Source organism: Sciurus carolinensis, chromosome 11 (genome assembly GCF_902686445.1).
Source record: "Sciurus carolinensis chromosome 11, mSciCar1.2, whole genome shotgun sequence".
Lineage (NCBI taxonomy): Eukaryota > Metazoa > Chordata > Mammalia > Rodentia > Sciuridae > Sciurus > Sciurus carolinensis.
The window spans coordinates 8,235,205-8,256,944 of NC_062223.1; the positions used below are offsets into that span (position 1 = coordinate 8,235,205).

General features: G+C 46.6%; 1 protein-coding gene across 8 annotated transcripts in view; it reads left to right on the plus strand.

Annotated features, from left to right (window-relative positions):
• The first annotated feature begins 7,239 nt into the window (after positions 1-7,239).
• Positions 7,240-21,740, plus strand: part of Chka (choline kinase alpha) — a 55,035-nt gene continuing 40,534 nt past the window's right edge. For 3 of the 8 annotated variants that reach the window (XR_007103952.1, XM_047517461.1, XM_047517467.1), the window contains exon 1: positions 7,240-7,832. Coding sequence is in view for 7 of the 8 variants with exons in the window: in XM_047517461.1 (XP_047373417.1) it covers positions 7,519-7,832 (314 nt within the window). In the remaining variant the exon portion in view is untranslated. The remainder of the gene's footprint in view (positions 7,833-21,740) is intronic. The other 5 variants (XM_047517462.1, XM_047517465.1, XM_047517464.1 and 2 more) reach the window with 3 other exon arrangements.

The window sequence follows — 21,740 nt, forward strand, 5'->3', positions numbered from 1 at the left end:
TCAGCTTTAGATTTTTGTTGTCATCTCTAAATAGAATAATCAGATTGTCAGGGAGACGTGATGTCAGGCTTGGAAAATGGTCTGCACGCCAGGCACGTAGGGTATTCTGCAAACCATTATTATATTAAGTTCAAGGTAGAGAACACCATAATACCTTGTATTAGAATTTGCATGTGTGTTAAAAGCATTGGTTAGTTCAATTTAAGTATTTCAAATATGCCTTCGTTTTGTCAACCTCATCAATACATTCTTTCTTTTCATTTCCCCTAATTAGTTAATTGATTTTCCTGGTACTGGGGGTGACCTCAGGGCTTTGTGCATGCTGGGCGAGTGCTCTATCACTGAGCCACATCCCCAGCCCTCTCTGTTTTATTTTTAGTCAAGGTCTTACCCAGTTGTCCAGGCTGGCTTTGAATTTGCTATCCTCCTGCCTCAGCCTCCCTGATAATAAGCATGCACCACCATGCCATGTCCCCAGTGACATTTCTTTGTTAAAAAATTCCTGGGGCCCTCATAGAATGGGAAAGGCTCCAGGCCCCGCTGGAGCTCTAGAAGGCCCCAGGTTGGCTTCCTCTCCCCCTGGCACTGGGGATGAATTGCTGGAGGGCCACCCTTATGAACTGGTAGTATCTGCTCTCTGCCAGCCTGGGAATCCAGATGACAATAAGTGGTAGGGCACAATTACCTTTTGTGGAGCCCTGGCTCTGTGCCCAGCCCTTGCCCTGCTGGTTTCAGGGAATCTCCTCATCAACCCTGTAGGCTAGGTACAATAGTCTCCATCTGGTGATGAGGAAAATCTGACACAGAGGTAGATGTCTCGTCCAAGGTCACACAGCTGGTGGGAACATGTCCTCCAGAGACAGATTTGTGCCCTAAGGCTATGCTTGGGATCTCTGCCAACAGGGATGAAGGGAGTGCCTGGCGCATCCACCACACACGTGGATATCCCATCGGCTGCGCTCCATGAGCCCTTTGAGCCAGGTCCCAGCCGTGGGTGTTGAAGCTGCATGTAAGGTAGAAGGATGCGATACGACCACACTTGGGCTTACTGACCTACAGAAGCTGCTGGACCTACCCCAGAACCTCAGTCAAGGGCCTGGCTCCCTGCCCCTCTGCCGGCTAGGCTATAACCCAAGGCTGAGCATGTGGCGTTCCAGCCTTGGCCTCTCTGCACTCTCATCGATAGTCCATGGCTAAGAAATGGAGTAGGGGCCTGGTCCCTGGTGAACCTGGCAGGGGTGGGGAGCTCAGCCTAGCTGAGGCTCTGTTTCTCCAGTCCTCTAGGGACCCTCCATGGTGCCGAGTGCCTAGTGCTTCCTGGGTCAAAGGTGCTTTGAGTGCAGAAGGAGAGAAAGACAATGCTCCTGGATAAGGTCCTGGGTGGGGTCCCCAGGACCTGCTGCTCTTGGACAAATGATTTCACCCCCTGCTGAAGCTCCCTTCTGGCCTGGGAGATGAGGTGCTAACTAGATTCACCTCACTGTGGGTTAGGAAATTTCAGAGATGCTGGATGCAGGTAAAGAGCTCAGAGCTTGGTGCTCGACCACTGAGCCTTCTATGTGAGGGAAGGCTGACTTACAGTCCTTTCTTTTCTTTTTGGTACTGGGTGAACCCAGGGGTGCTTAACCACTGAACCAAATCCCAGCCCTTTTTGTTAGGGCCTCATTAAATTGCTTAGGGCCTCCCTATGTTGCTGAGGCTGACTTGGAACTTGTGATTCTCCTGCCTCAGCTTCTTGAGTCGCTGGGATTATAGGCATGTGCCACCACACCTGGCTAAGCCCTTTCTTGAACAGGCCTTCCAGCTGGTGTTGGCAAAGCTGGAGCCCCATGGGTGGGTCCTTCTGTGCTCTGGAGGACCCTGGTTTGCCCAGTGACTCTAGGAACTCCTTGTCAGACCCCAAAGGAAGCAGCTGGCAGGAATGTGAGGACCTTGAGAGGAATTCCCAACTCCCCCGACTCCAGGCCCACCATCTACCCACCCAGGCTACCCTCAGAATTCAGTGTCAATTGCACAGTTTCTGGAACATATTTTCTTTTGTCCCAGAAGAAAAAGTTTGCAATTGAAAGACCTTGCCCCAGGATTGATTCCTGCCCCCGGAAGTGTCTCTCCAAGCCTTGTCCACTTGTGTGCTGACATTTTGGTGGTCAGAGTCACATTGCAGTTGACTTCTTTCTTACACACATTGTCTTCCTATGAGTTGCTACAAGCAAACAGTCCATGTTATTTGTATCTGAATACCAGTCACTGAAGAGAGGCTATGCCACCAAATACCCCATGCAATGATCTGGGTGCCTCCTGCATGCTGTGATTTGAATTCTGTCATTTGATCCTCACAACCACTCTGTGCACTGGGTATTATAATCCCCATTTCACAGATGAGGAAACTGAGGCTCAGTCCAAACTCACATGTTAGTAAGTGCTGAGCTGGGACTTCACTAATTTATTCAATCAGCGAATAGAATTCTGAGTGTCTACAAACAGCAGAGCCTGTACTGAGCACCACAGAGAACAAGACAGGCAAGGTCCCTGGTCTGGTGGAGGCCCCAGTCAGATGGGGAGACACACACAACAAACGGGTGAGGAGAGAGAGAGAGGGTGGTGGTGGGCAGTTTGCCAGTCTAGACTGGAGCAGGAACCAGGCAGATCCACTTTCCCCATATCTATGGTGCCAAGGCCTATGGTAGGCACATGGGAGACACTTAAGAAATGCATGGAGAATGAACCCTTTACTTGCTCTGACTGACTTCAACCTGGGTGTGTTTTTTTTTTTTTTAATTTTTATTGTAAACAAATGGGATACATGTTGTTTCTGTTTGTACATGGAGTAACAGCATATCATTTGCGTAATCATACATTTACATAGGGTAATGATGTTTCAATCATTCTGTTATTTTTTCCTTCCCCCCACCCCTCTTTTCCCACTATACAGTCCCTCCTTCCTCCATTCTTGCACCCCTCCCACCCCCCAATATGTGTCATCATCCGCTTATCAGTGAGATCATTCGTCCTTTGGATTTTTAAGATTGGCTTATCTCACTTAGCATGATGTTCTCCAATTTCATCCAGTTACCTGCAAATGCCATAATTTTATTATTCTTTATAGCTGAGTAATATTCCATTGTATATATATACCACAGTTTCTTTATCCATTCATCAATGGAAGGACATCTAGTTTGGTTCCACAGTCTGGCTACTGTGAATTGAGCAGCTATGAACATTGATGTGGCTGTATCTCTGTAAGGATTTTAAGTCCTTTGGGTATAGGCAGAGGAGTGGGATAGCTGGGTCAAATGGTGGGTCCATTCCAAGTTTTCTAAGGAATCTCCACACTGCTTTCCAGAGTGGCTGCACTAATTTGCAGCCCCAACATGGGTGTGTTTAACTCCTGTCTGCAATGCCATGTGGGCCCAGCATCATTTATTAGCCCAGCCCCCTCGGGTGTTGGCCATTTAGGGTATTTACAGCTTTTTTCCAATTATAAGGTGGCAATGAGCAATTTTGCACATGGGCTTTTTGCTTTGAATAATTTCTTTTCTTGAAAGGGTCTTGGGAATAAGGTTGCTAGCTCAAGGGTCATGAGCATATTTTTAGCTGTGTTTTCTCCTTTGGGATACTCTTTACTGCCAGGTGGGTGCCTTCTCAACCTTCCAAAGGTCCCCAAAAACCTCCACTCAGGGAGGTTTTCCGCTCCTATGGACAGAGTTAACCTTTCAGGCAAACCTAGTGTTTCAGTATTACTATATGCTAAACTATTCCAGTCTCTGCCCAGTGGGTTCTGGTGGAATTGACCACCCAGAATTAAGGGTGGGTCCTGATTGATGAAGATAAGAATGAACCAATGAGAACGTCTCTTTTCATCCCTATGGACCAATGAGAGCCCCGCGTTGTATCCTTGTCCACCACGTGTTGTGTTCTACACACAAAGGGGCTGCTGGCAGGGGCAGTGTCTGGGGCAGAGGATGCAGGACACCTGGGAAGAGAGAGTCCTGCCTGGTCCAGCTCCTCAGCCAAGGGGCTTCAGCCGTGGCCGGGCTCCGTCTCTAACTAAGTGGAAGCCATAACAGATAACTGCTCCTTCTCTTGCAGAAACTGTGGGAATTTAGAGAGAAATGGTGCCATTTTCTGTGTGCTGTATGGCTGTTCCCACTGTCTCATGACTTCTCACACACACCTGCCATGAGGTGCGCTGTCATGCCCGTTTTACAGACAAGGAAAATAAAGTTTAGGGGAGGTAAGTGGCCTGCCTGAAGGAGGTTGCCAGGTAAGTGTTGGAGGCAGGATGCCAGGCTCTGAGCTGCCAGGCTTCAGAGCATGTCTGTCCCCCATTGTGCTATGCAGGTTTTAGAGGTGAGGACCAGTGTCTGCAGGGTGTGCTTGTGACATGAATAAAGGACTTGAGTCACACAGGGCCTTCTCCAAAGCAGAGACTTGCGTGTGGCACACGTTCAACCAAGGAGCCGCACTTAACTTCCCACCAGGGCTGCAGCCTGGGAAGGCACCTGGCTGTCCCCAGGACCTGCCATTCAGGTGGTTATGTCTGGTGCCAGCCAACTGTTAATAGTTGATTGGGCCAGACCTGGGCACCTGAGTCAGGGGCACCAATTCCTGGGCTGGCCACGCCCCATGACAGGGCATTCAAAGAGGAGCTGGGCCAATCGGGTTCCTTCTTGGGAGAGTAAATTGGGACGCTCTGGGCTCTGGAACCTAGCCAAACTGCTTGGGCTCAACCATAGGCTTCATCTGTGTGGTTTCAAGTGAGTTATTAACGGCTCTGAGCCTCGGTTTCCTGATCTGTTAAATGGAGGTAATGGAGCTGAGCTCCAGAATTGTTGCAGGGTTTCTGCTGAGGTTTGGGACATTGCTGTTAAGGGAAGGAACTTTGGATAAGATCCTTGTTTCCTGGTGGGCTCAGGGTGAGAAGTCTATGGGAGAGAAAGCTTTGGTGAAGGAGGACAAGTCCCTCCCAGGCACAGGACATGAGCCTCAAGTCACATCACAGCTGGCACCCTGTGACATGGGTCTTTTCTCTAAGCACTCAAATCAATAGGTTGAAAAGAATCACCTCCAGCAGGGCAGTCTGGTGCTCCCTCAAAAGCCTTGGCACTCCTGTAATGAAGGGGGAACAGAGGTGTGACTGTGGAAGGGAAAGGTGAGACGGAGGCCAGGAGCTGCCACCACCACCAAAGTCCCAGCTCCTCAAAGGTGGTTGCACTCTAAATGGGAAAGCCATCACTCTGAATCTGTGGGTTCCACATCTGTGGACTCAACCAATGTCAGATCAAAAATATTAAAAAGAAAAAAAAGACTGCATCTATACACACATATACAAATGTCTTCCCTTGTCATTTCCCCTATGTAAATAGCATTTACATCGAATTAGGTATGAAAAGCTACGTACAGATGATTTAAAGCACACGGAGGATGTGGCAGTTTCTAATGCAAACACCACAGCCATTTTATACCTTGGATATTGAGGAATGACTATACACTCATTTCCCTCAAATCAGAACGCAGTGCTCATGGTTCCTGAGGGGAGACGAAGCTTGGAGCAGCATCACATGGTGCTCCGTCTCTGTCATCCAGGACCCCCAAACCCACATAACCCACATTTCACTTTTAAGCTTTGGGCTCCAGGAACTTTTCCAGTCCCTGTAATGAGGAACCTTTTGCTTCCACAGGGAGATGCCATCCCAGAAAGGTGCCTATGGGTCTTCATAGCCTGAGCCAAGGATGCCAGAAAGCTACTTCAAATTACAGAGGTCACTTATTTCTAGCACCCCTTTCTCTGGCCGGATTTCCCACATTCCTCTGTGATTACCAGACTGGTATGGGACAAAGGGCCTGCCACCTGGGCAGGCCACTGATACTGGCCCCACCTCCCCTGGGCTGGTATTTTTAGACAAAGTCCTTGACTCCCTTATCTAAATGTCTCCCTGACTCCAGACCTTGATTTATCACGCTTTCAGACATCCAGTGGGACTCCCACCCAAATAGAGTCCTGGGGATCGCCTAGCTCCCTCCTGTTCGATTTCCAGGCCTATAAGCAGCCTTGTCATTTGTGTCCTTTTGTTAAGTGAGATCATTTGTCTTGGATCAGGTTCAGACAAGTACACGCTCTTTTTGAGGAGATTTTTGTTTCCTGGAGGCTGTGAAATCCCTGTAAAGAAGCCATTTCCTGTGCGCCTGACCCTGGATTTCCTAAGCTCTTGGCAACCGGGGAAACCTCTTGTCCCATCATATCCCACAACACAGGATCTGTGATTTTTATATTATCTGTACCCCACTTACTTTATTGAGGCAGAAGGGCCAGAGAGAGGGACAGGGGCAGTACGAGGGCGGACAGGAGCACAGCCCTCGCCCCACCCCCACCAGGGCAAAGGTGCTTTAGTCATGGTCACCCGGCTAGCTCCTGCAGGAGGGCAGGTGACAGCGTCCACAAAGCCAGCAGCTTGGTGGCAAGCACGTTTGGCCAGTGTTTCTGGCGCCTGCGGGGCCCCACTGAGGGGAGGATGCACTTCCTGCCCTGGCCTCTTGGCCTCGGCGTGCTCAGCACCACGGACAGGGAAACTGAGGCGGAGGTGCGCAGAGGGCGGGTCGCAGCAGCAGTGCAAGTGAGCAGGCCGGCTGTGGGCCTTGAACCGATCCCCTCTTCCCGCTTCGGGCCTCGGTTTCTGAACCGCGGGTAGTGATGCCTCGGGCCTGGGGTTGGACGGGGCGTGGGCGCGCCTCGCACAGTGCTGAGCCGGCGCTGAGAAATGTCATAAAACACAGCCACGGAGCCCCAGAAGGAGGTGCCTTGCCCTGAGGTCACGCGGAAAGAGCAGCCAGCCTCCAGACACCAGTTTCCTGCCTGCCCGGGCCAGGCCCCCTGGCTCTGCAATCACCGGCTTTCCGAGGGGCCCAGGGAAAGTTTCGCTCCCCGAGCCTCCCCGGGGTCCTCTCGAGCCCCAAGCGCCCTGCCCGGCCCGCGCGCGGCCCGGCCCGGCCTGGGGACCGTCCCCGTGCAGCGCTCCCCTCTCCGCCCTCCGTGCGACCCCAGGCGCCCGGCTCCGCGCCCCGCCCCCTCCGCGCCCGCTCCTCCCCGTCCCCGGAGGCCGCAGCGCCCCGTGGGGGAGGCGGCGCCTCAGCCAATGGGAGGGCGTCGTGGCGAGGGCGGCGGCGGTTGTGATGCGCAGGGGCGGCGCGCGACGGCCAATCAGCGGCGAGCGCGGGGGCGGGCTGTGACGCGGCGGCGCTCCTCGTGCGGCGCTGTATAGAGCGAGCGCCGCGGCCGGCAGCACCCGCCGCCCGCCGTCGCCGTCGCCACCCCTACCACTGCCACTGCCACTGCCACTGCCGCCCCGCGCGCTCCAACCGCCGCTCGCCGCGCGCATCCCCGCCCGCCGGCCTCCCCCAGAGAGCCCGCGAGGGAGCCCGCGAGAGACCCCGCCCGACCTCAGGCGGGCGCCCGGCCGGACCCTGAGCCTCGCCCTCTCGCGCTGCGGCCGTCCGCGCCTCCTCGGCCGCTTGTCCGGCATGAAGACCAAGTTCTGCACCAGCGGCGAGGCGGAGTCTTCGCCGCTCGGGCTGCTGCTGAGCTGCGGCGGCGGCAGCGCGGCCTCGGCGCCCAGCGCGGGGCAGCCGCGCGACGCGGCCGGCCCGCCGGAGCCCAAGCCGCTGGGCAGCCGGCAGCCGCCGCTCGCACTGCCCCCGCCGCCGCCGCCGCCGCCGCCGGCCGCCGAGCAGCCGGATCCGCGCACGCGGCGCAAGGCCTACCTGTGGTGCAAGGAGTTCCTGCCCGGCGCCTGGCGGGGCCTCCGCGAGGACCAGTTCCACATCAGTGTCATCAGGTCGGTGCCGCGCCGCGCGGGCCGCGGGTCAGGTGACGCGGGCGGGCGGCGGGCAGCGCGCCGGGCCCTTCGCTGGACCGAGCCCACGCGCGGCGTGTCCGCAGAGCCCCTTGCGGGTTCTGCGGCCTTGAAGAAGTTGGGATGTGTGGCCGGACTTAAAAAAGGCCACTTGGTGACTTTTCTTGTCCCCTTCTGAAAGCCGTTGATAGGGTCGAAGGGAAACTGAAGTTGGGAGGCGTGGTTGCAAAAAGCAAAAGTAGGGTTTATCCCTTTGTTTTGAACCTAAGAATATTTGGCCTTAAACTTAAATTACGGAAGTACGTGTCTGCAGATTCCGACTTAACAGAAAGATAGAGCTGTGCTCTCGGCACTCCAGCCGCTCTGCTCCCAAGTGACGAACATTTAGACATTGAGTGTGGGTCCTTCTGTTTGGACCTTTAAAAAACCCGATCGGTTGTCTTGTGCTAGTTTTCTTTTCATTGACTGACCAGGTTGAGTGCAAAGTGTCTAGAAGCTGGCTGGCTGGCACCGATAATCTCCAAATCCAGTTTTATCGTTTGATTTATTTTCCCGCAGCCTTTCACCAGAGCCATTAGTGCAGCAGCATGAATTCTTTGGACTTCACTTCCTCTTTGCGTTTCAAGTCCAACTTACAGATACGTTTATGAGCAAGTAGTTAAAAGGCAGTTGGGAGGAAGCAGAGAAAAGAACATCGAAGACGTTTCCATCATTCCTGAATTTCTTAGTCGCACTTTATTTTTTATTTTTTGATTCTGGGGATTGAACCCACAAGACTTTATCATTGATTTACATCCCTGGGCCTTTTAAAATTTTAAGACAGGATCTTGTTAAGTTGCTTAGGCCTCACTAAGTTGTTAAGGCTGGCATCAAATTTGCAATCCTCCTGCCTCAGCCTCCCAAATTGCTGCGATTGCAAGCATGTGACTCTGCTCTGGCTCTAATGGCACTTTAAAAAAAGAAGAAAGAGGGTCTGGGAATGTAGCTCAGTGGTAGAGTTCTTGCCTAACATGCATGAGGTCCCAAGCTCAGTCCCCAGCTCTGCAAAAAAAAAAAAAAAAAAAAGATAGAAAATTCACCCCAAAACTTAAATCCTGTTAGATCTGATAATTCTCAACTACATCAGGGGTACAGATTATTTTAGACCATATATTTTCATCCTGTAAAATCAGAAAACCTAGGAATGTGACTTGCCTTAGGGATGTGACTTGCCTAAGGCCAATCACTGTTTATTGCAGGCAGAGCCTGAATTGCAAGGTCCCTGGTGTCCCCCTCTTCTGCATCTTTATACTGGCCTGGGGCTTGTGGAAACATTTGGACACCCTGGATCCAGCCTTAAGACATTTTTGTGGTTCTCTCCAGAGAGTGCCACTGATCTTAAACCTTTCAGACTGGCTCAAACCAGTCACTACAAAAGCATTGAGGATGTCCTGTTTCTGTTCTCAAGAAGTTAATAGTTTTGGAAAACAGAGGGCCTTTTTAAATAAAGTAGGAACACCTTTTGGGTCTGTGTTCTGGAATAGATTGTGGTTATGGAATGAGTTGGATAAGGAGAAAAGGTGATTTAGGACATGGGAAGGTGAGTGACGCCTTGCTTTAAAACAAAGGGCTGGGGAGTGTTCTGTGGTAGAGTAAGTGCTGAGCATGTGCAGGGCCCTGGGTTCAGTCCCCAGCTTTAAAAAAAAAAAAAAAAAAAAAGGCAAATGAGAGTAGGAGGAACGCACTTGGTCAAAAATCAGCGGTCCTCGGTGGGCAGTTGCATTTAGTGTGGCTCCAGCTGTCCTGCACACTTCCCACTTCCCAATCCCTTTGAGCTCCAGCTTTTGTGTGTATGTGCATGTGTGCGTGTGCTTTTACACACGTGCGCGTGTACACACACACGCTGGCAATTGAACCCAAAGGCAATTTACCACTGAGCCACATCCCCAGTCCTTTTCATTTTGAGATAGGATTTCACTAAATTTCTTAGGGCCTTGCTAAATTGTTGAGACTGGCCTTGAACATGCAATCCTCCTGCCTCAGCCACCTGAGTTGCTGGATTTACTACTAGCTCCAGCTTTTTGCTGAGTGCCAGTTCATCTGCAGCAGTTTATTAGACCATACAACCTCACCTCAGTCCATTCAGCCTATCCAAGATTTAACAACCCTTTAGGTCCTCCCATCCCAAATGTGCTTCTGCTTTCTCTGAGTTATTGACATCGTGGTTCAAGTCCTGAGATCATTTCTGATTTTACATCATCCTGGAAGTCCCTTCTCTAGGCTGTGGAGGCCTGGGGAGGGTGATACCTGCCCACCCTTCTTGCTTAGGCGCCGTAACAGGAGGCACCAGTGATCTCCGCATTTCATCTCCACCCCTTCCATAACCTGTTGCCAGGTATTTCTCAGATATCATTTGTTACTCCTGTGACTTCCTGTACCTAATGAATAAAATCCAAACTTGTTTGCAAGGTCTCAACTTGGGCGCCAGACTACCTTTTTAGAGGGGTTCTTTTTTGTTTCTATTGTTTTAAAATCATCCCTTTCCCCAAACTGCAGTGACCAACATGGAGCCAGCTCCACTGGACCCTGCATTTTCTGAATGAGCTTTGTGTCCTCAGTTACCAGGCCTTTCTTTGCTCTTGCCCTCTACTTGGCAGCCTTTCCCCTGGTGTCCTGCTTTAAGGCCTAACTTAGAACCAGACAGAATGAATTGCTTTCCCTCCTGTGTTTTTTCGCCAACCCTTGAGACATGCAGGCCTCGATCTCCAAGCACTTTCCATGTTTGTGGGTGCTTATTCATTAGCTTTCACGGGAATTGAATTCCTAGAGGGTGTTTCCTGTTCATCCTTTGTATCTCCAGCTCTAGAATATCCAGCACACAGTAGGTACTGCCTTAATATTTGTAGCAATTGTCATTTTTTACCTCAGTTGGCCTCTTTGCTGTGTGATAAACAGGGGTCCTTGTTATCAAAAAATTGGTTACCTGAGTCTCTTCAGCTATGAGAGGTAAAGGGAAAAATAAAAATTGTCAGAACATGAAAAAATTGTTAATAATGAACTGATCACTTAAGAATTTATCCGGAGGGGTGGGAGGGGTGGGGGGAAGGGGAAAAATAACAGAATGAATCAAACAACATTACCCTATGTAAATTTATGATTACACAAAGGGTATGCCTTTATACCATGTACAAACAGAGAAACAACATGTATCCCATTTGTTTACAATTAAAAAAAAAAAAAAAAAAAAAAGGAAAAAAAAGAATTTATTGGTGCCCAGACATCACAACTAGGACCAACTTCTCTGCCTGTCTTACTATTTTTTCTGTGCGGGGATGGAACCCATGGACTCATAGGCGAGGCAGTGCTCTCCCTTCTGAGCTCTATCCCCAGCTTCTCCCTGTCCGATCAAGATCAAGGACTTATTATTTTCATTGCTGATTGATAAAACACTTAAAATCATTTGTGAAATGAAATTGCAAATCTTGCAAAAGATGCGAGATTTCATGAAGTTTAATGAAAAAGAGTTTGAGAACAGTTCAGAAGTTTTCATACATATCTTTCTCTAACCGAGAAGAGAAAATAAATGACCTGGATGATACCAGGAGCCAGGCAAAACAGAATCATTTACATACCAAAATACAGGACCTTGAGAAGATTGGCAAATCAGAGATTTTTTTTTTTTTTTTTTTTTTTTAAGTACCAGAGACTGAACAGAGGAGTGCTTAACCACTGAGCCACATCCCCATCCTTTATATTTCTGCTTAGGCTGACTTTGAGCTTGCAATCCTCCTGCCTCAGCCTCCTGAGTCTCTGGGATTATAGGCATGTGCCACCAACACTGTTCTCCTCATATATTTTTGCCAAAGTTATTCAGTAAATGTCAAATAGAGGACGAGTCGTGTTTTATAGTTCCATCATGAAATTTTGGGGAAAAATTATGCCTAAACTCCCTACTTGATTTTCTTCTTATTTTAGGTATAAATACATAGTTAAAAACCCAAATTATATTAAATGTAAGAACAAATAATTTTTTGTTTCATTTTGCTAGATAAAGTTTGAGCTATACTGTTTTAATGTTTACTGTGAAATTTTGGTTCTTTGCGTGGATGACTTCTTTCTTCTGGTGTTTTCTTTCTTTTTTTTGGTATGTGTGTGCTGGGGACTGAACCCAGAGCCTCAGGCATGCTAAGCATGCATTCTCACTGAGTGAGCTATATACCCCTAGCACTTCTTTTTTTTTAATGCTTTTTTTTTTTTTTTTTTTTTTTTTTAAGAACAGTTTTAGGTTCATAGGAATATAGAGCAGGAAGTGCAGAGTTCCTATACATCCCCTGCTCCCCAAACCCCAGTGTATATAGCCTCCTCCATTGTCACATCCGCCAGCAGAGTGGTGTGCTTGTTAAAATTGATGAACCTGCATTGATGCATCATGGTTACTTAGAGCTCATAGTTTTCATTAGGGTTTTTTGGTGTATATTCTTGGGGGGGTTTTAAATTTTGTTTTGTTTTTCTTTGTACTGGGCATTGAACCCAAGGGTACTTACTACTTTCCTCCAGTGAGCTGCATCCCCTGCCCATTCTAATTTTATTTTTATTTTGAGACAAGGTCTTGCTAAGTTGCCCATGCTGTCCTCACATTTGCGATCCTCCTGCCTCAGCCTCCTGAGTAGCTGGGATTACAGGTGTGTGCCACTGCAGATGGTGTTCTGTGGGTTTTTACAGCTATATGATGGCGTGAATTTACCATTGTAGTATGATGCAGAAGAGTTTCAGTTCCCTAAAAATTCCTCTGTCTGGTCACTCCTCCTTTCTGTCAGCCACTCATCCCTTCTTTATTTCCATAGGTTTGCCCTTCTCAGAATGTCACTATCGGAATCAAGCATGTAGCCTTTTCTTTAGTAACATGTATTTAGTTTCCTTCATGTCTTTTATGACTTGATAGTTTACTTTTTTACTTTTGGGACTGAGTAATATCCATTGTATGGCTGTGCCAGCTTATCCATTCTTGGATTGAAGACATCTGGCCTGTTTTCAAGCTTTGGCAATTATGAATAAAGCAACTATACACATCTGTGTGCAGGTTTTGGGGTAGATGTAAATTTTCAGTTCATTTGGGTAAATAGCCAGGATTGTGATTGTTGGGTTATATGGTCGGAATTATGTTTAGTTTTGTAAGAAACTGCCAACTTATAAATTGTTTTTCAAGGTGGTGCTTTCATTTTGTATAACTACCAATGGTGGATGGTGTTTTCTGTTGCTCTACATGCTGGCAGTATTTGGTGATGTTTGCATTCTGGATTTTGGCTAGTTGAATAGGTGTGTGATTTTTTTTTTTTCCCCCTTTCTTTTTGATGCTGGGGATTGAGTCTAGGGCCTCTCACATGCTAGGCAACTCTTATACCTCTGAACTATATCCCTGGCCCTTTTTATTATTTTTATTTTGAGACAGGTTGCCCAGAGTGATCTTGAAATTTTGGCCTCAGTGTTCTGAGTAACTGGGATTACAAGTGTGTGCTACTTCACCCATCTAGTATCTTATTTTAATTTGCAGTTCTCTAATGACATAATTTTGAACACCTTTTCATACTTCCTCATCTTCTTTGGTAGGTATCTGTTCAGGTCTTTTGCCCATTTGTTAATCAGATTGTTTTACTATTATTATTGTTACCAGGTTTGAATCATTTTGAACCATTGAGCCACATCCCTGGCCCTTTTTCTTTTTTTTTTATTTTGAAACAGAGTCTTGCTAAATTGCTTAGGGCCTCACTGAATTGCTGAGGCTGGCCTTGAAATTGTGATCTTCCTGCCTCAGCCTTCCAGGTCACTGGGATTACAGGCGTGAGCTACCACACACCCAGCTTGTTATTGTTGAGTTTTAAGAGTTCCTTATAGATTTTGGATAGCAATCCTTTATCAGATGTGTCTTTTGCAAATATTTTTTCCATGTTTGTGACTTGTCTTTTCATTCTCTTAACAGTGTCATTTGCAGAGCAGAAGTTTTTAATTTTAATGAAGTTAACCCTATCAGCTATTTCTTTCAATGAATTATGCCTTTTGTGTGTGTGCGCGCGCACTGGGGATTGAACCCAGGATATGTGCATTCTAAGCACGTGCTATTCCACTAGGCTATAGCCTCAGCCTTGGATCAGACCTTTAATGTTGTTTCTAAGAACTACCACCAGGGAACCTGTTATTCAGGGTAACTTGAACCCATGTACTTGGGCCATTGTACTCAGAATAAGCTATTTTCTTATTTCCTTCAAAGCAGAGTTGTTATGTCAGCATCTGCAATGGGATCAAGAGAGGGATCTAATAGAACTTTTGAAGTGCCTTCTAAGTGATGAATTATGTCAGTGCTCATTGCACATCAGCACTAACAGATTGTTTGGTAACTGATGTCAGTGATAGGAAACTAACTTTGAACCTCAAGCTAAATGTTATGCTCCCCAAATGATTCCATTTTTCTTATGGGTAGGCCTGTGTTGCAAAATTTGATTTAATTATCATATTTTGAATTTCATTAATAAAAAATATGGACATTTATTTCCTGTCTTGTTATAAAAAAATCACCATAGCCAAGGTCTTCTTAATTTTCTCCTTTGTTATTGTCTAGGAGTTTTGTAGTTTTGCATTTTATATTTAGGTTTATGACCCATCTTAAGTCTTTTTTTTTTAATTTTTTTAAACAAAGGGTACACTGTCTGTGTCTTTAATTTTGCATGTGAATGTCCAGTCGTCCAGACCATTTGTTGAAAAGACCATTTTTCTCCATTGTATTGCCTTGGCTCCTTTGTCAAAGAGCAGGGTTATTTTCGAGCCATTTTGTTCTGTTGATCTAGTTATCCATTCTTTTGCTGGTACTGCACTATCTTGGTTACTGCGGCTTTACTGTACGTCTTGAAGTTGGGTAGTGTTAAACCTCTCACTATGTTTTTCTCCTTCAATATTATTGGCTATTCTTTTTGTCTTTCCACATAAGCTTCAGAATCAGTTTGTTGGTACCCAGAATAACTCAGTGGAGTTATGTGCTTAGCATCACATAATTTCAAATATTCATTTATTCAAAAGAAAAGGTAGTGCTTAAGTACAAATGGGAGACATGACTTTGTAAGTAGATAACTTAATATAACTTGAGTCCTACAAGTGTCTGGACTCTAGGTCTGCATAGTGCAATGGTCTTGCCTGTGGACCTGCGGTGACACTGTGATTCTCCCCCAGTAATCAGTATTTGGAGTTGTGGTGCTAGTGGTGGAATGTGAGCACAATGAGCCTTCTCCAGCTCTCTGCAGACGTGATCTGGCCAGGATAAAGATGATTGTAATTTCTTGGAGGCTAGCGGTCCTTAACAGTTAAGTGTTGTACATGATTCTCTTCGTTCACAACTTGCTGGAGTTTTATTGGAATTGTGTTGATGCTACAGGTTTAGTTGGAAAGAACTGACATCTTGAAAATATTTAGTTTTCTTGTCTGTGAACATGTACTATCTCTCCATTTGTTTAGTTCTTCTTTGAGATCTTTCATCAGAATCTTTATAGTTTTCTTTAGGTAGACCTTATACATATTTCATGTATATCTTGAAATATCTGAGTATTTCACTTCTGGGAGATGCAATGTAGTATGTCTAAAATTTCAAATTCCACTTTTTCATCGCTGTTATATAGGAAAGCAGTTGACTTTTATATAATAACCATACAGCCTGCAGACCTGCTATATTCTCTTATTAGTTCTAGGTTTTTTGTTGGTGCTTTTAGATTTTCTACATAGATGTTCATGTTATCTGTGAATAAAGACAGTTTTGTTTCTCCTCCCCCATCTGCATACCTTATATCCTTTTTTCTTTTCTTTTCCTTTCCCACAGTACCAGAGATTGAATCTAGGGGCACTCTACCACTGAACTATATCCTCACTCCTTTATTTTATTTTGGGACAAGATCTAAGTTATCACAACTGACATCAAATTTGCCATCCTCCTACTTGAGCCTCTGGAGTAGCTAGGCTTGTAAGAATGTACTACCACATCCTGCTTCCTTTTTTCTTTCATTTGTTTGCTTTGTAGTGTTGGAGATGGAATCCAGGGCCTCACACGTGCTGGCCAAGTGCTCTACCTTTCAGCTATATCCCCAGCCCCCCAATTTTTAAATTTGGAATCAGGATCTCTCCAGATTGCCCAGTCTGGCCTTGCTATCCTCCTATCTCAGCCTCCTAGGTGACTGGGATTACAGATGTGCACCACTATGCTTGGCCCCTTATTTTCTTTTCTTGTCTTACTGCATCATTAGCTAGAATTTCTAGTATAATATTGAAAAGGGGTGGTGAGAGGGAATACCTTTGCTTTGTTCTTGTTTTTAGTAGGAAAGTTGTGACCTTGCTACCATTAACTATGATGTTAGCTATAGGTTTCTTATAGATGTTCTTTATTTTAAAAAATTTTTTCCTGTTTTTTTTTGTTATTGAAAATTTTTTATCATTTTTTTGACTGATAAATATTTTTAAAAAATTTTCATATGTGTATATAGGGTAATAATGTCTGTCTCATTCTACTACCTTCCCATCTCCACCACCCCACCACTCCCTTCACTCCCCTCTGCATAATCCAAAGTTTCTTTATCCCCCCCCCCCCCCCCCCCACTGTGGATCAGCATCCACTTATCAGAGAAAACATTCGGCCTTTGGTTTTTTGGGACTGGCTAGTTTCACTTAGCATGATATTTTCTAGTTGCATCCATTTACCTGCAAATGCCATAATTTCATTCTTCTTTAAGGCTGAGTAATATTCCATTGTGTATATGTACCACATTTTCTTTATCCATTCATCTGTTGAAGGGCATCTAGGTTGGTTCCATAGTTTAGCTATTGTGAATTGAGCTGTTATAAACATTGATGTGGCTGTATCACTGTAGTATGCTGATTTTAAGTCCTTTGGGTATAAACCGAGATGTGGGGTAGCTGGATCAAATGGTTGTTCCCGGAGCTTGGGATACAGCTCAGTTGGTAGAGTACTTGCCTTGCAAGCACAAGGCCCTGGGTTCAATTCCCAGCACCGCCCAAAAAAAAAAAAAAAAAAAAAAAAGGTTGTTCCATTCCTAGTTTTCTGTGGAATCTCCTTACTGCTTTCCAAAGTTGTTGCACCAATCTGCAGTCCCACCAACAGTGTATGAGTGTGCCTGTTTCCCCACATCCTCACCAACACTTATTATTGCTTGTTTTCTTTATAATTGCCCTTCTGACTAGAGTGAGGTGAAAATCGTAGTTTTGATTTATATTTCTCTAATTGCAAGAGGAGATGAACATTTTTTTCATGTTTGTTGATCAGTTGTATTTCTTCTTCAGTGAAGTGTCTGTTCAGTTCCTTAGCCCATTTATTATCGATTGGGCTATTATTATTATTTTTTTTGGCGTTAAGTTTTTTGAATTCTTTATATATCCTGGAGATTATTGATCTGTCTGAGGTGCATGAGGTAAAGATTTTTTCCTCATAGATGCTCTTTATCAAGTTGAATAAGTTCTCCATTTCTTGTATTCTGAGAGTTTACTTTTTTATCATGAATAGGTGTTGAATTTTGTCAAATACTTTTTTTTTTTCTCCTACTGGGGATTGTTGAACCCAGGGGTGCCTTACCACTGAACTGCTTCCCCAGTTACCTGCTCCCTGCACCCTTTTAAAATTTTGAGTTAGGGTCTTGCTAAGTTGCCGAGGCTGGCTTCAACCATGTAATCCTGCCTCAGCCTCCGGAGTTGCTGGGATTACAGGTGCGTGCACCACCATACCTAGTGTGTCAAATGCTTTTCTTTCATCTATTGACACAGTGATCTGTCCAAACTGAGAGACTGCTGCAGTGAAACGGTCTTTATTTGGGGGTCTTAGGAATGGCTCAGATAGCTCTGAATCTGGATTCTGAGGGAGGCAGGAAAGGCAGGAGTTTATATGCTGGAAAGGAAAGGGGCCACATTAGTGTTACAAGATAAAGACAAGAATGTATAGAAAGAAAGGAAATGTCTCTGAAACAAGAGCCCAACTGGGCGAGTGAGTCAAGAGGATCCCGAGTTTGAGGCCAACCTGGACAACTTAGAAAGACCCTGTCTCAAAAAAAGAAAAAGGGCTGGGGATGTGGCTCAGTGGTAAAGTGCCCCTGGGTTCAGTCCCCAGTACAAAAACTAGCAAAAAAAATGTTCCATAACACCTTGATACGCATCCTGAGCCCCTGGCACAGTGTGATTTCTGTTGTTAAGGCGCTCCAGAAGCCTCCTGAAGTCAACGGGCAGAGTTTGCCCAAGTGCACGCCCAGGCTGCTATGGCTTCTTGCATGTGGCCTGCTTCCTCTGTGGCCGCCTACTCCTATTTGAGAAGCCCGTTCAATGTTTCTTTCATTGTGATTTTCCCTTTATTTCCACAATATGGTCATGTGATTTTTCTTCTTTAGCTTGTTGATGTGATAAATCATGTTAATCAATTTTTGAATGTGGAACCTGTAGTCCTGTGATTAGGGCTTGCCTTTTGGTGAGCCTGTGCCCTTAACCCAGTGAACTCACCAGGCTTGGGGTTGCTCCCCTTAGGTGAGGCAGGGTGACCAGAGGGACTGGAGTAGTATATTCCCCTTCTCCTAAGGTACATTAGGCCCTGAGAAAACTCCAGCTGACTAGGCTCTGGCAAAACTGCTTCTCCCGAGGCAGACAGGATTGGTTAAGAAGGGAACATGCTGATGTGTATTTTAAGATGGTTCCTTCCCCATTGGTCTGCCAGAAGCATGAAGGGATTTTTATTTTTTGGTACTGAAGATTGAACCCAGTGGCACTTTACCACCGAGCTACATTTCCACCCCTTTTTATTTTTAGACAGGGCCTCGCTAAGTTGCTGAGGCTGACCTGAAACCTGCAGTCCTCCTGCCTCAGCCTCCTGAGTCATTGGAGGTATAGGCGTGTACCTTCTTATGTTATGAAGGGATTTTTATCTCTGATATTGACTGTGAGGACCTGGAGAATTGTGGAGGCCACCATGATGGGTCCCCCGAAGTTTCTTTTTTTCTTCTTCCAGGGCAGAGGACTGACCTCGCCCTTGTTGGTACTAGGCAAGTGCTCTGCCACCTGACTGAACCCCACCCCTCCCCTGAAGTGCTTGACAGTTGTCCCACTGAGTCCCCGCCCTCTGCCTGCTGTTGAGAGCTCTTCCTGCCCCGCCAGCACTGCCTCCCTCCAGGTGTCTGCTCTGGCAAGGTGTCCTTCTGTCTCCACCAGCCTGCGCAGATGTAAGGGAGTAATGTGCCTCCTGACATCACTTCCCTGATGGATCTAAGAAGAGTAATTAACTTTTTGGGTTTGTTCTGTTTTCTGTGTGTTTAGATTAGACTGGAAACCAGAAGTTTAAGTGGTACTTTTTATTTTTTTAAATTTTAGTTGTGTCTTCTTCTTCTTCTTCTTTTTTTTTTTTTAATATGTTTTTAGTTGTCAGTGGACCTTTATTTATTTATATGTGGTGCTGAGAATGGAACCCAGTGCCTCACACATGCTAGGCAAGCGCTCTACCACTGAGCCACAACCCAACCCCAGCACATTATTTTTTTACCTTTATTTTTCCAGTCCTAGGATTTGAACCTGGGCCTCCCATACGATAAGCATGTGCTGAACTCTGAGCTGCCCCGGCCTGAGTGGTGTTTCACTACCACTCACATGGGGTGGCAGCCCTTGCTCTAAGGCCAGTGTGTTTCCTTGACGCCGCCTGCTCTGGCCATTGCCCTCAGCCTTGGCTCTGGGCTTGTCCAGCTACACTGGTTTTCCCCAGTGGAGCTGTCAGCTAGAAGTCTACCAGTCCAGGAAAAGCCTTTACCTCTAGCTTTCCTCTAGTGAGATTGTAATCTCCATGTCTTTCCCAACACATGCACGCATCTCAATGTGCTTAGTATCCTTTTGTTGAACTTTAGTAAAGCATTTGGAAAGTAAGGACTGGGAGGCCAGAAGGCCGGAGGGTGTGCCTGGGGCGCTTAGTGAGGAAGTGAGAGTGTTCTCTAACTGGGAAAGGTGAAAAGACCATTCAAGTGGGGAATGCGGCAGGGGCTGGCTGCATTCCCAGGAGGTGAAGGGTAGTGACTTGAAACTGGTTCTGGGATGGCCTGGGAGGGGTAAGAGGAGGGGGAGAGCTTAGAGGGGAGAGAGCTAAGAAGCTGGGAGACTTAGTTGAGAAGGAGTGAAAGGAGGAAAGAATTTGAGAGATAGGCAGAGGCCCAGGCTTTGGAGATAAGGAGGATTTGGAACTGGGTGAGTGGGATAGAGGCACTTGGTGTTGGCTGAGGCAGTGAATCAAGAGGAGGACATTATTTTGAATAGAGGTAGGGAAAAGTTACGAGTTGGAAGTCAGTCTAGAGAATGTGTTGATCTTCCACTTTGGGGGGTGTAGAAAGAGTTATTAAAAATCAGTTTTCAGCCAGGTGTGGGTTAATCCTATCAATTTGGGAGGTCGAGGCCGGAGGATCATGAGTTCAAAGCCAGCCTCAGCAACTCAGCAAGGCTTTAAGCAACTCAGTGAGACCCTGTCTCAAAGTAAAAAAAAAAAAAAGACAAAAAAGACAAAAAAGGACTGAGGATGTGGCTCAGTGGTTAAGTGCCCTGGGTTCAGTCTCTGATATTCCCCCACCCCCCAAAAAATTCTGTTTTCAAATGGGAGTGATTTTGGACTTTTCTTTTGGAGTTTGGGGATTGACCTCTGGGGCACTTTACTAAGCTGTCTCCCCAGCCCTTTTTATTTTGAGGCAGGGTCTCCCTAAGTTGTCCAGCATGTCCTCAATCCTGCAATCCTCCTGCCTCAGCCGCCCATGATTGGACAGTTTTGATCGTCATGGTGGTACTGCTGACATCTAGTGGGAGAGGGCAGGACACTGCTGACTAGACATCCTCTAGTGCACAGGCTCCTGCCTCTTCCCTCAGCACACCCATCTCCCGCCCACCCCGCGCCAGCTGTGTGGAGGCTGTGCCTCCCTGGAGTAGAGGACTCATGTCCTTTACTGTCTTCTTCAGCTTCTCCGAGATTAACCTTTGCTTTGCGATTGGTGCTGACGATGAGCAGCTCACATTATCTCATGGAATTCTCACAAAGACTTCTGTTAGATACTGCTGTATTATTTGTGGTGAGAAAACAGGCTTAGGGGCATTGAGTAACTTGACCAAGGTCACATGGCTCCTCTGCAGAGCCCGCAGTCCCCCTGGGCTGATGGCAAAGCTTGTTCTCTGCACTGTGCCTCAGGCTGTGTGCGCAGAGCCCAGAGCCAGGGGGTTGGGATGCCTGTTCCTGATTACTGCTTGTAGAGGCTGTCATTTTACTGCACGCCCCCCCCCTCCCCTGTTGTTTCAAGTTGAGTTTAGATGGTTGGGAGAAATTTTTTAAAAGCCCACTTTTTTCTTTGTGCTTTAAATTCAGTATCTGTTTTGATATGCTGTGTTCTGTTTTCAAGGTAGCCAGCTCATGGTTTAAGCTTCATTTTTCCTCTGAGAAACTAGTTGTGTTGTGATTTTTCTTTCTGGTCATTTGACTCTTGGATGATGTCCTTAACTCTTAAGCTGCCCCCTGTCTTTTTCCCTGGGTCAGTCCCCTGAGCCTTGTCTGCAGACTGGATGCCATGGGACCTATGGACAGTTTGCAGGGGTTTCAGTGACTTTTTGCTTTTCAATAAAATACAGTTTTTTAAAATATAGACCAGGTAACTTCCTATTATAATTTAGCCGATGATTTGTGTGTGTGTGTGTGTGTGTGTGTGTGTGTGTGCGCGCGCGCATGCGCTGAGTATTGAATGTGGGGCCTTGCATATGCCAGGCAAGTGCTCTACTACTGAGCTGTACCTCCAGCCCTAGCAGGTGAATATCTTTTTGTTGAAGGTTTCTGTGGAGAAAACAGTTGCTCAGGTTTATCATCTGCCAGAGGATTAA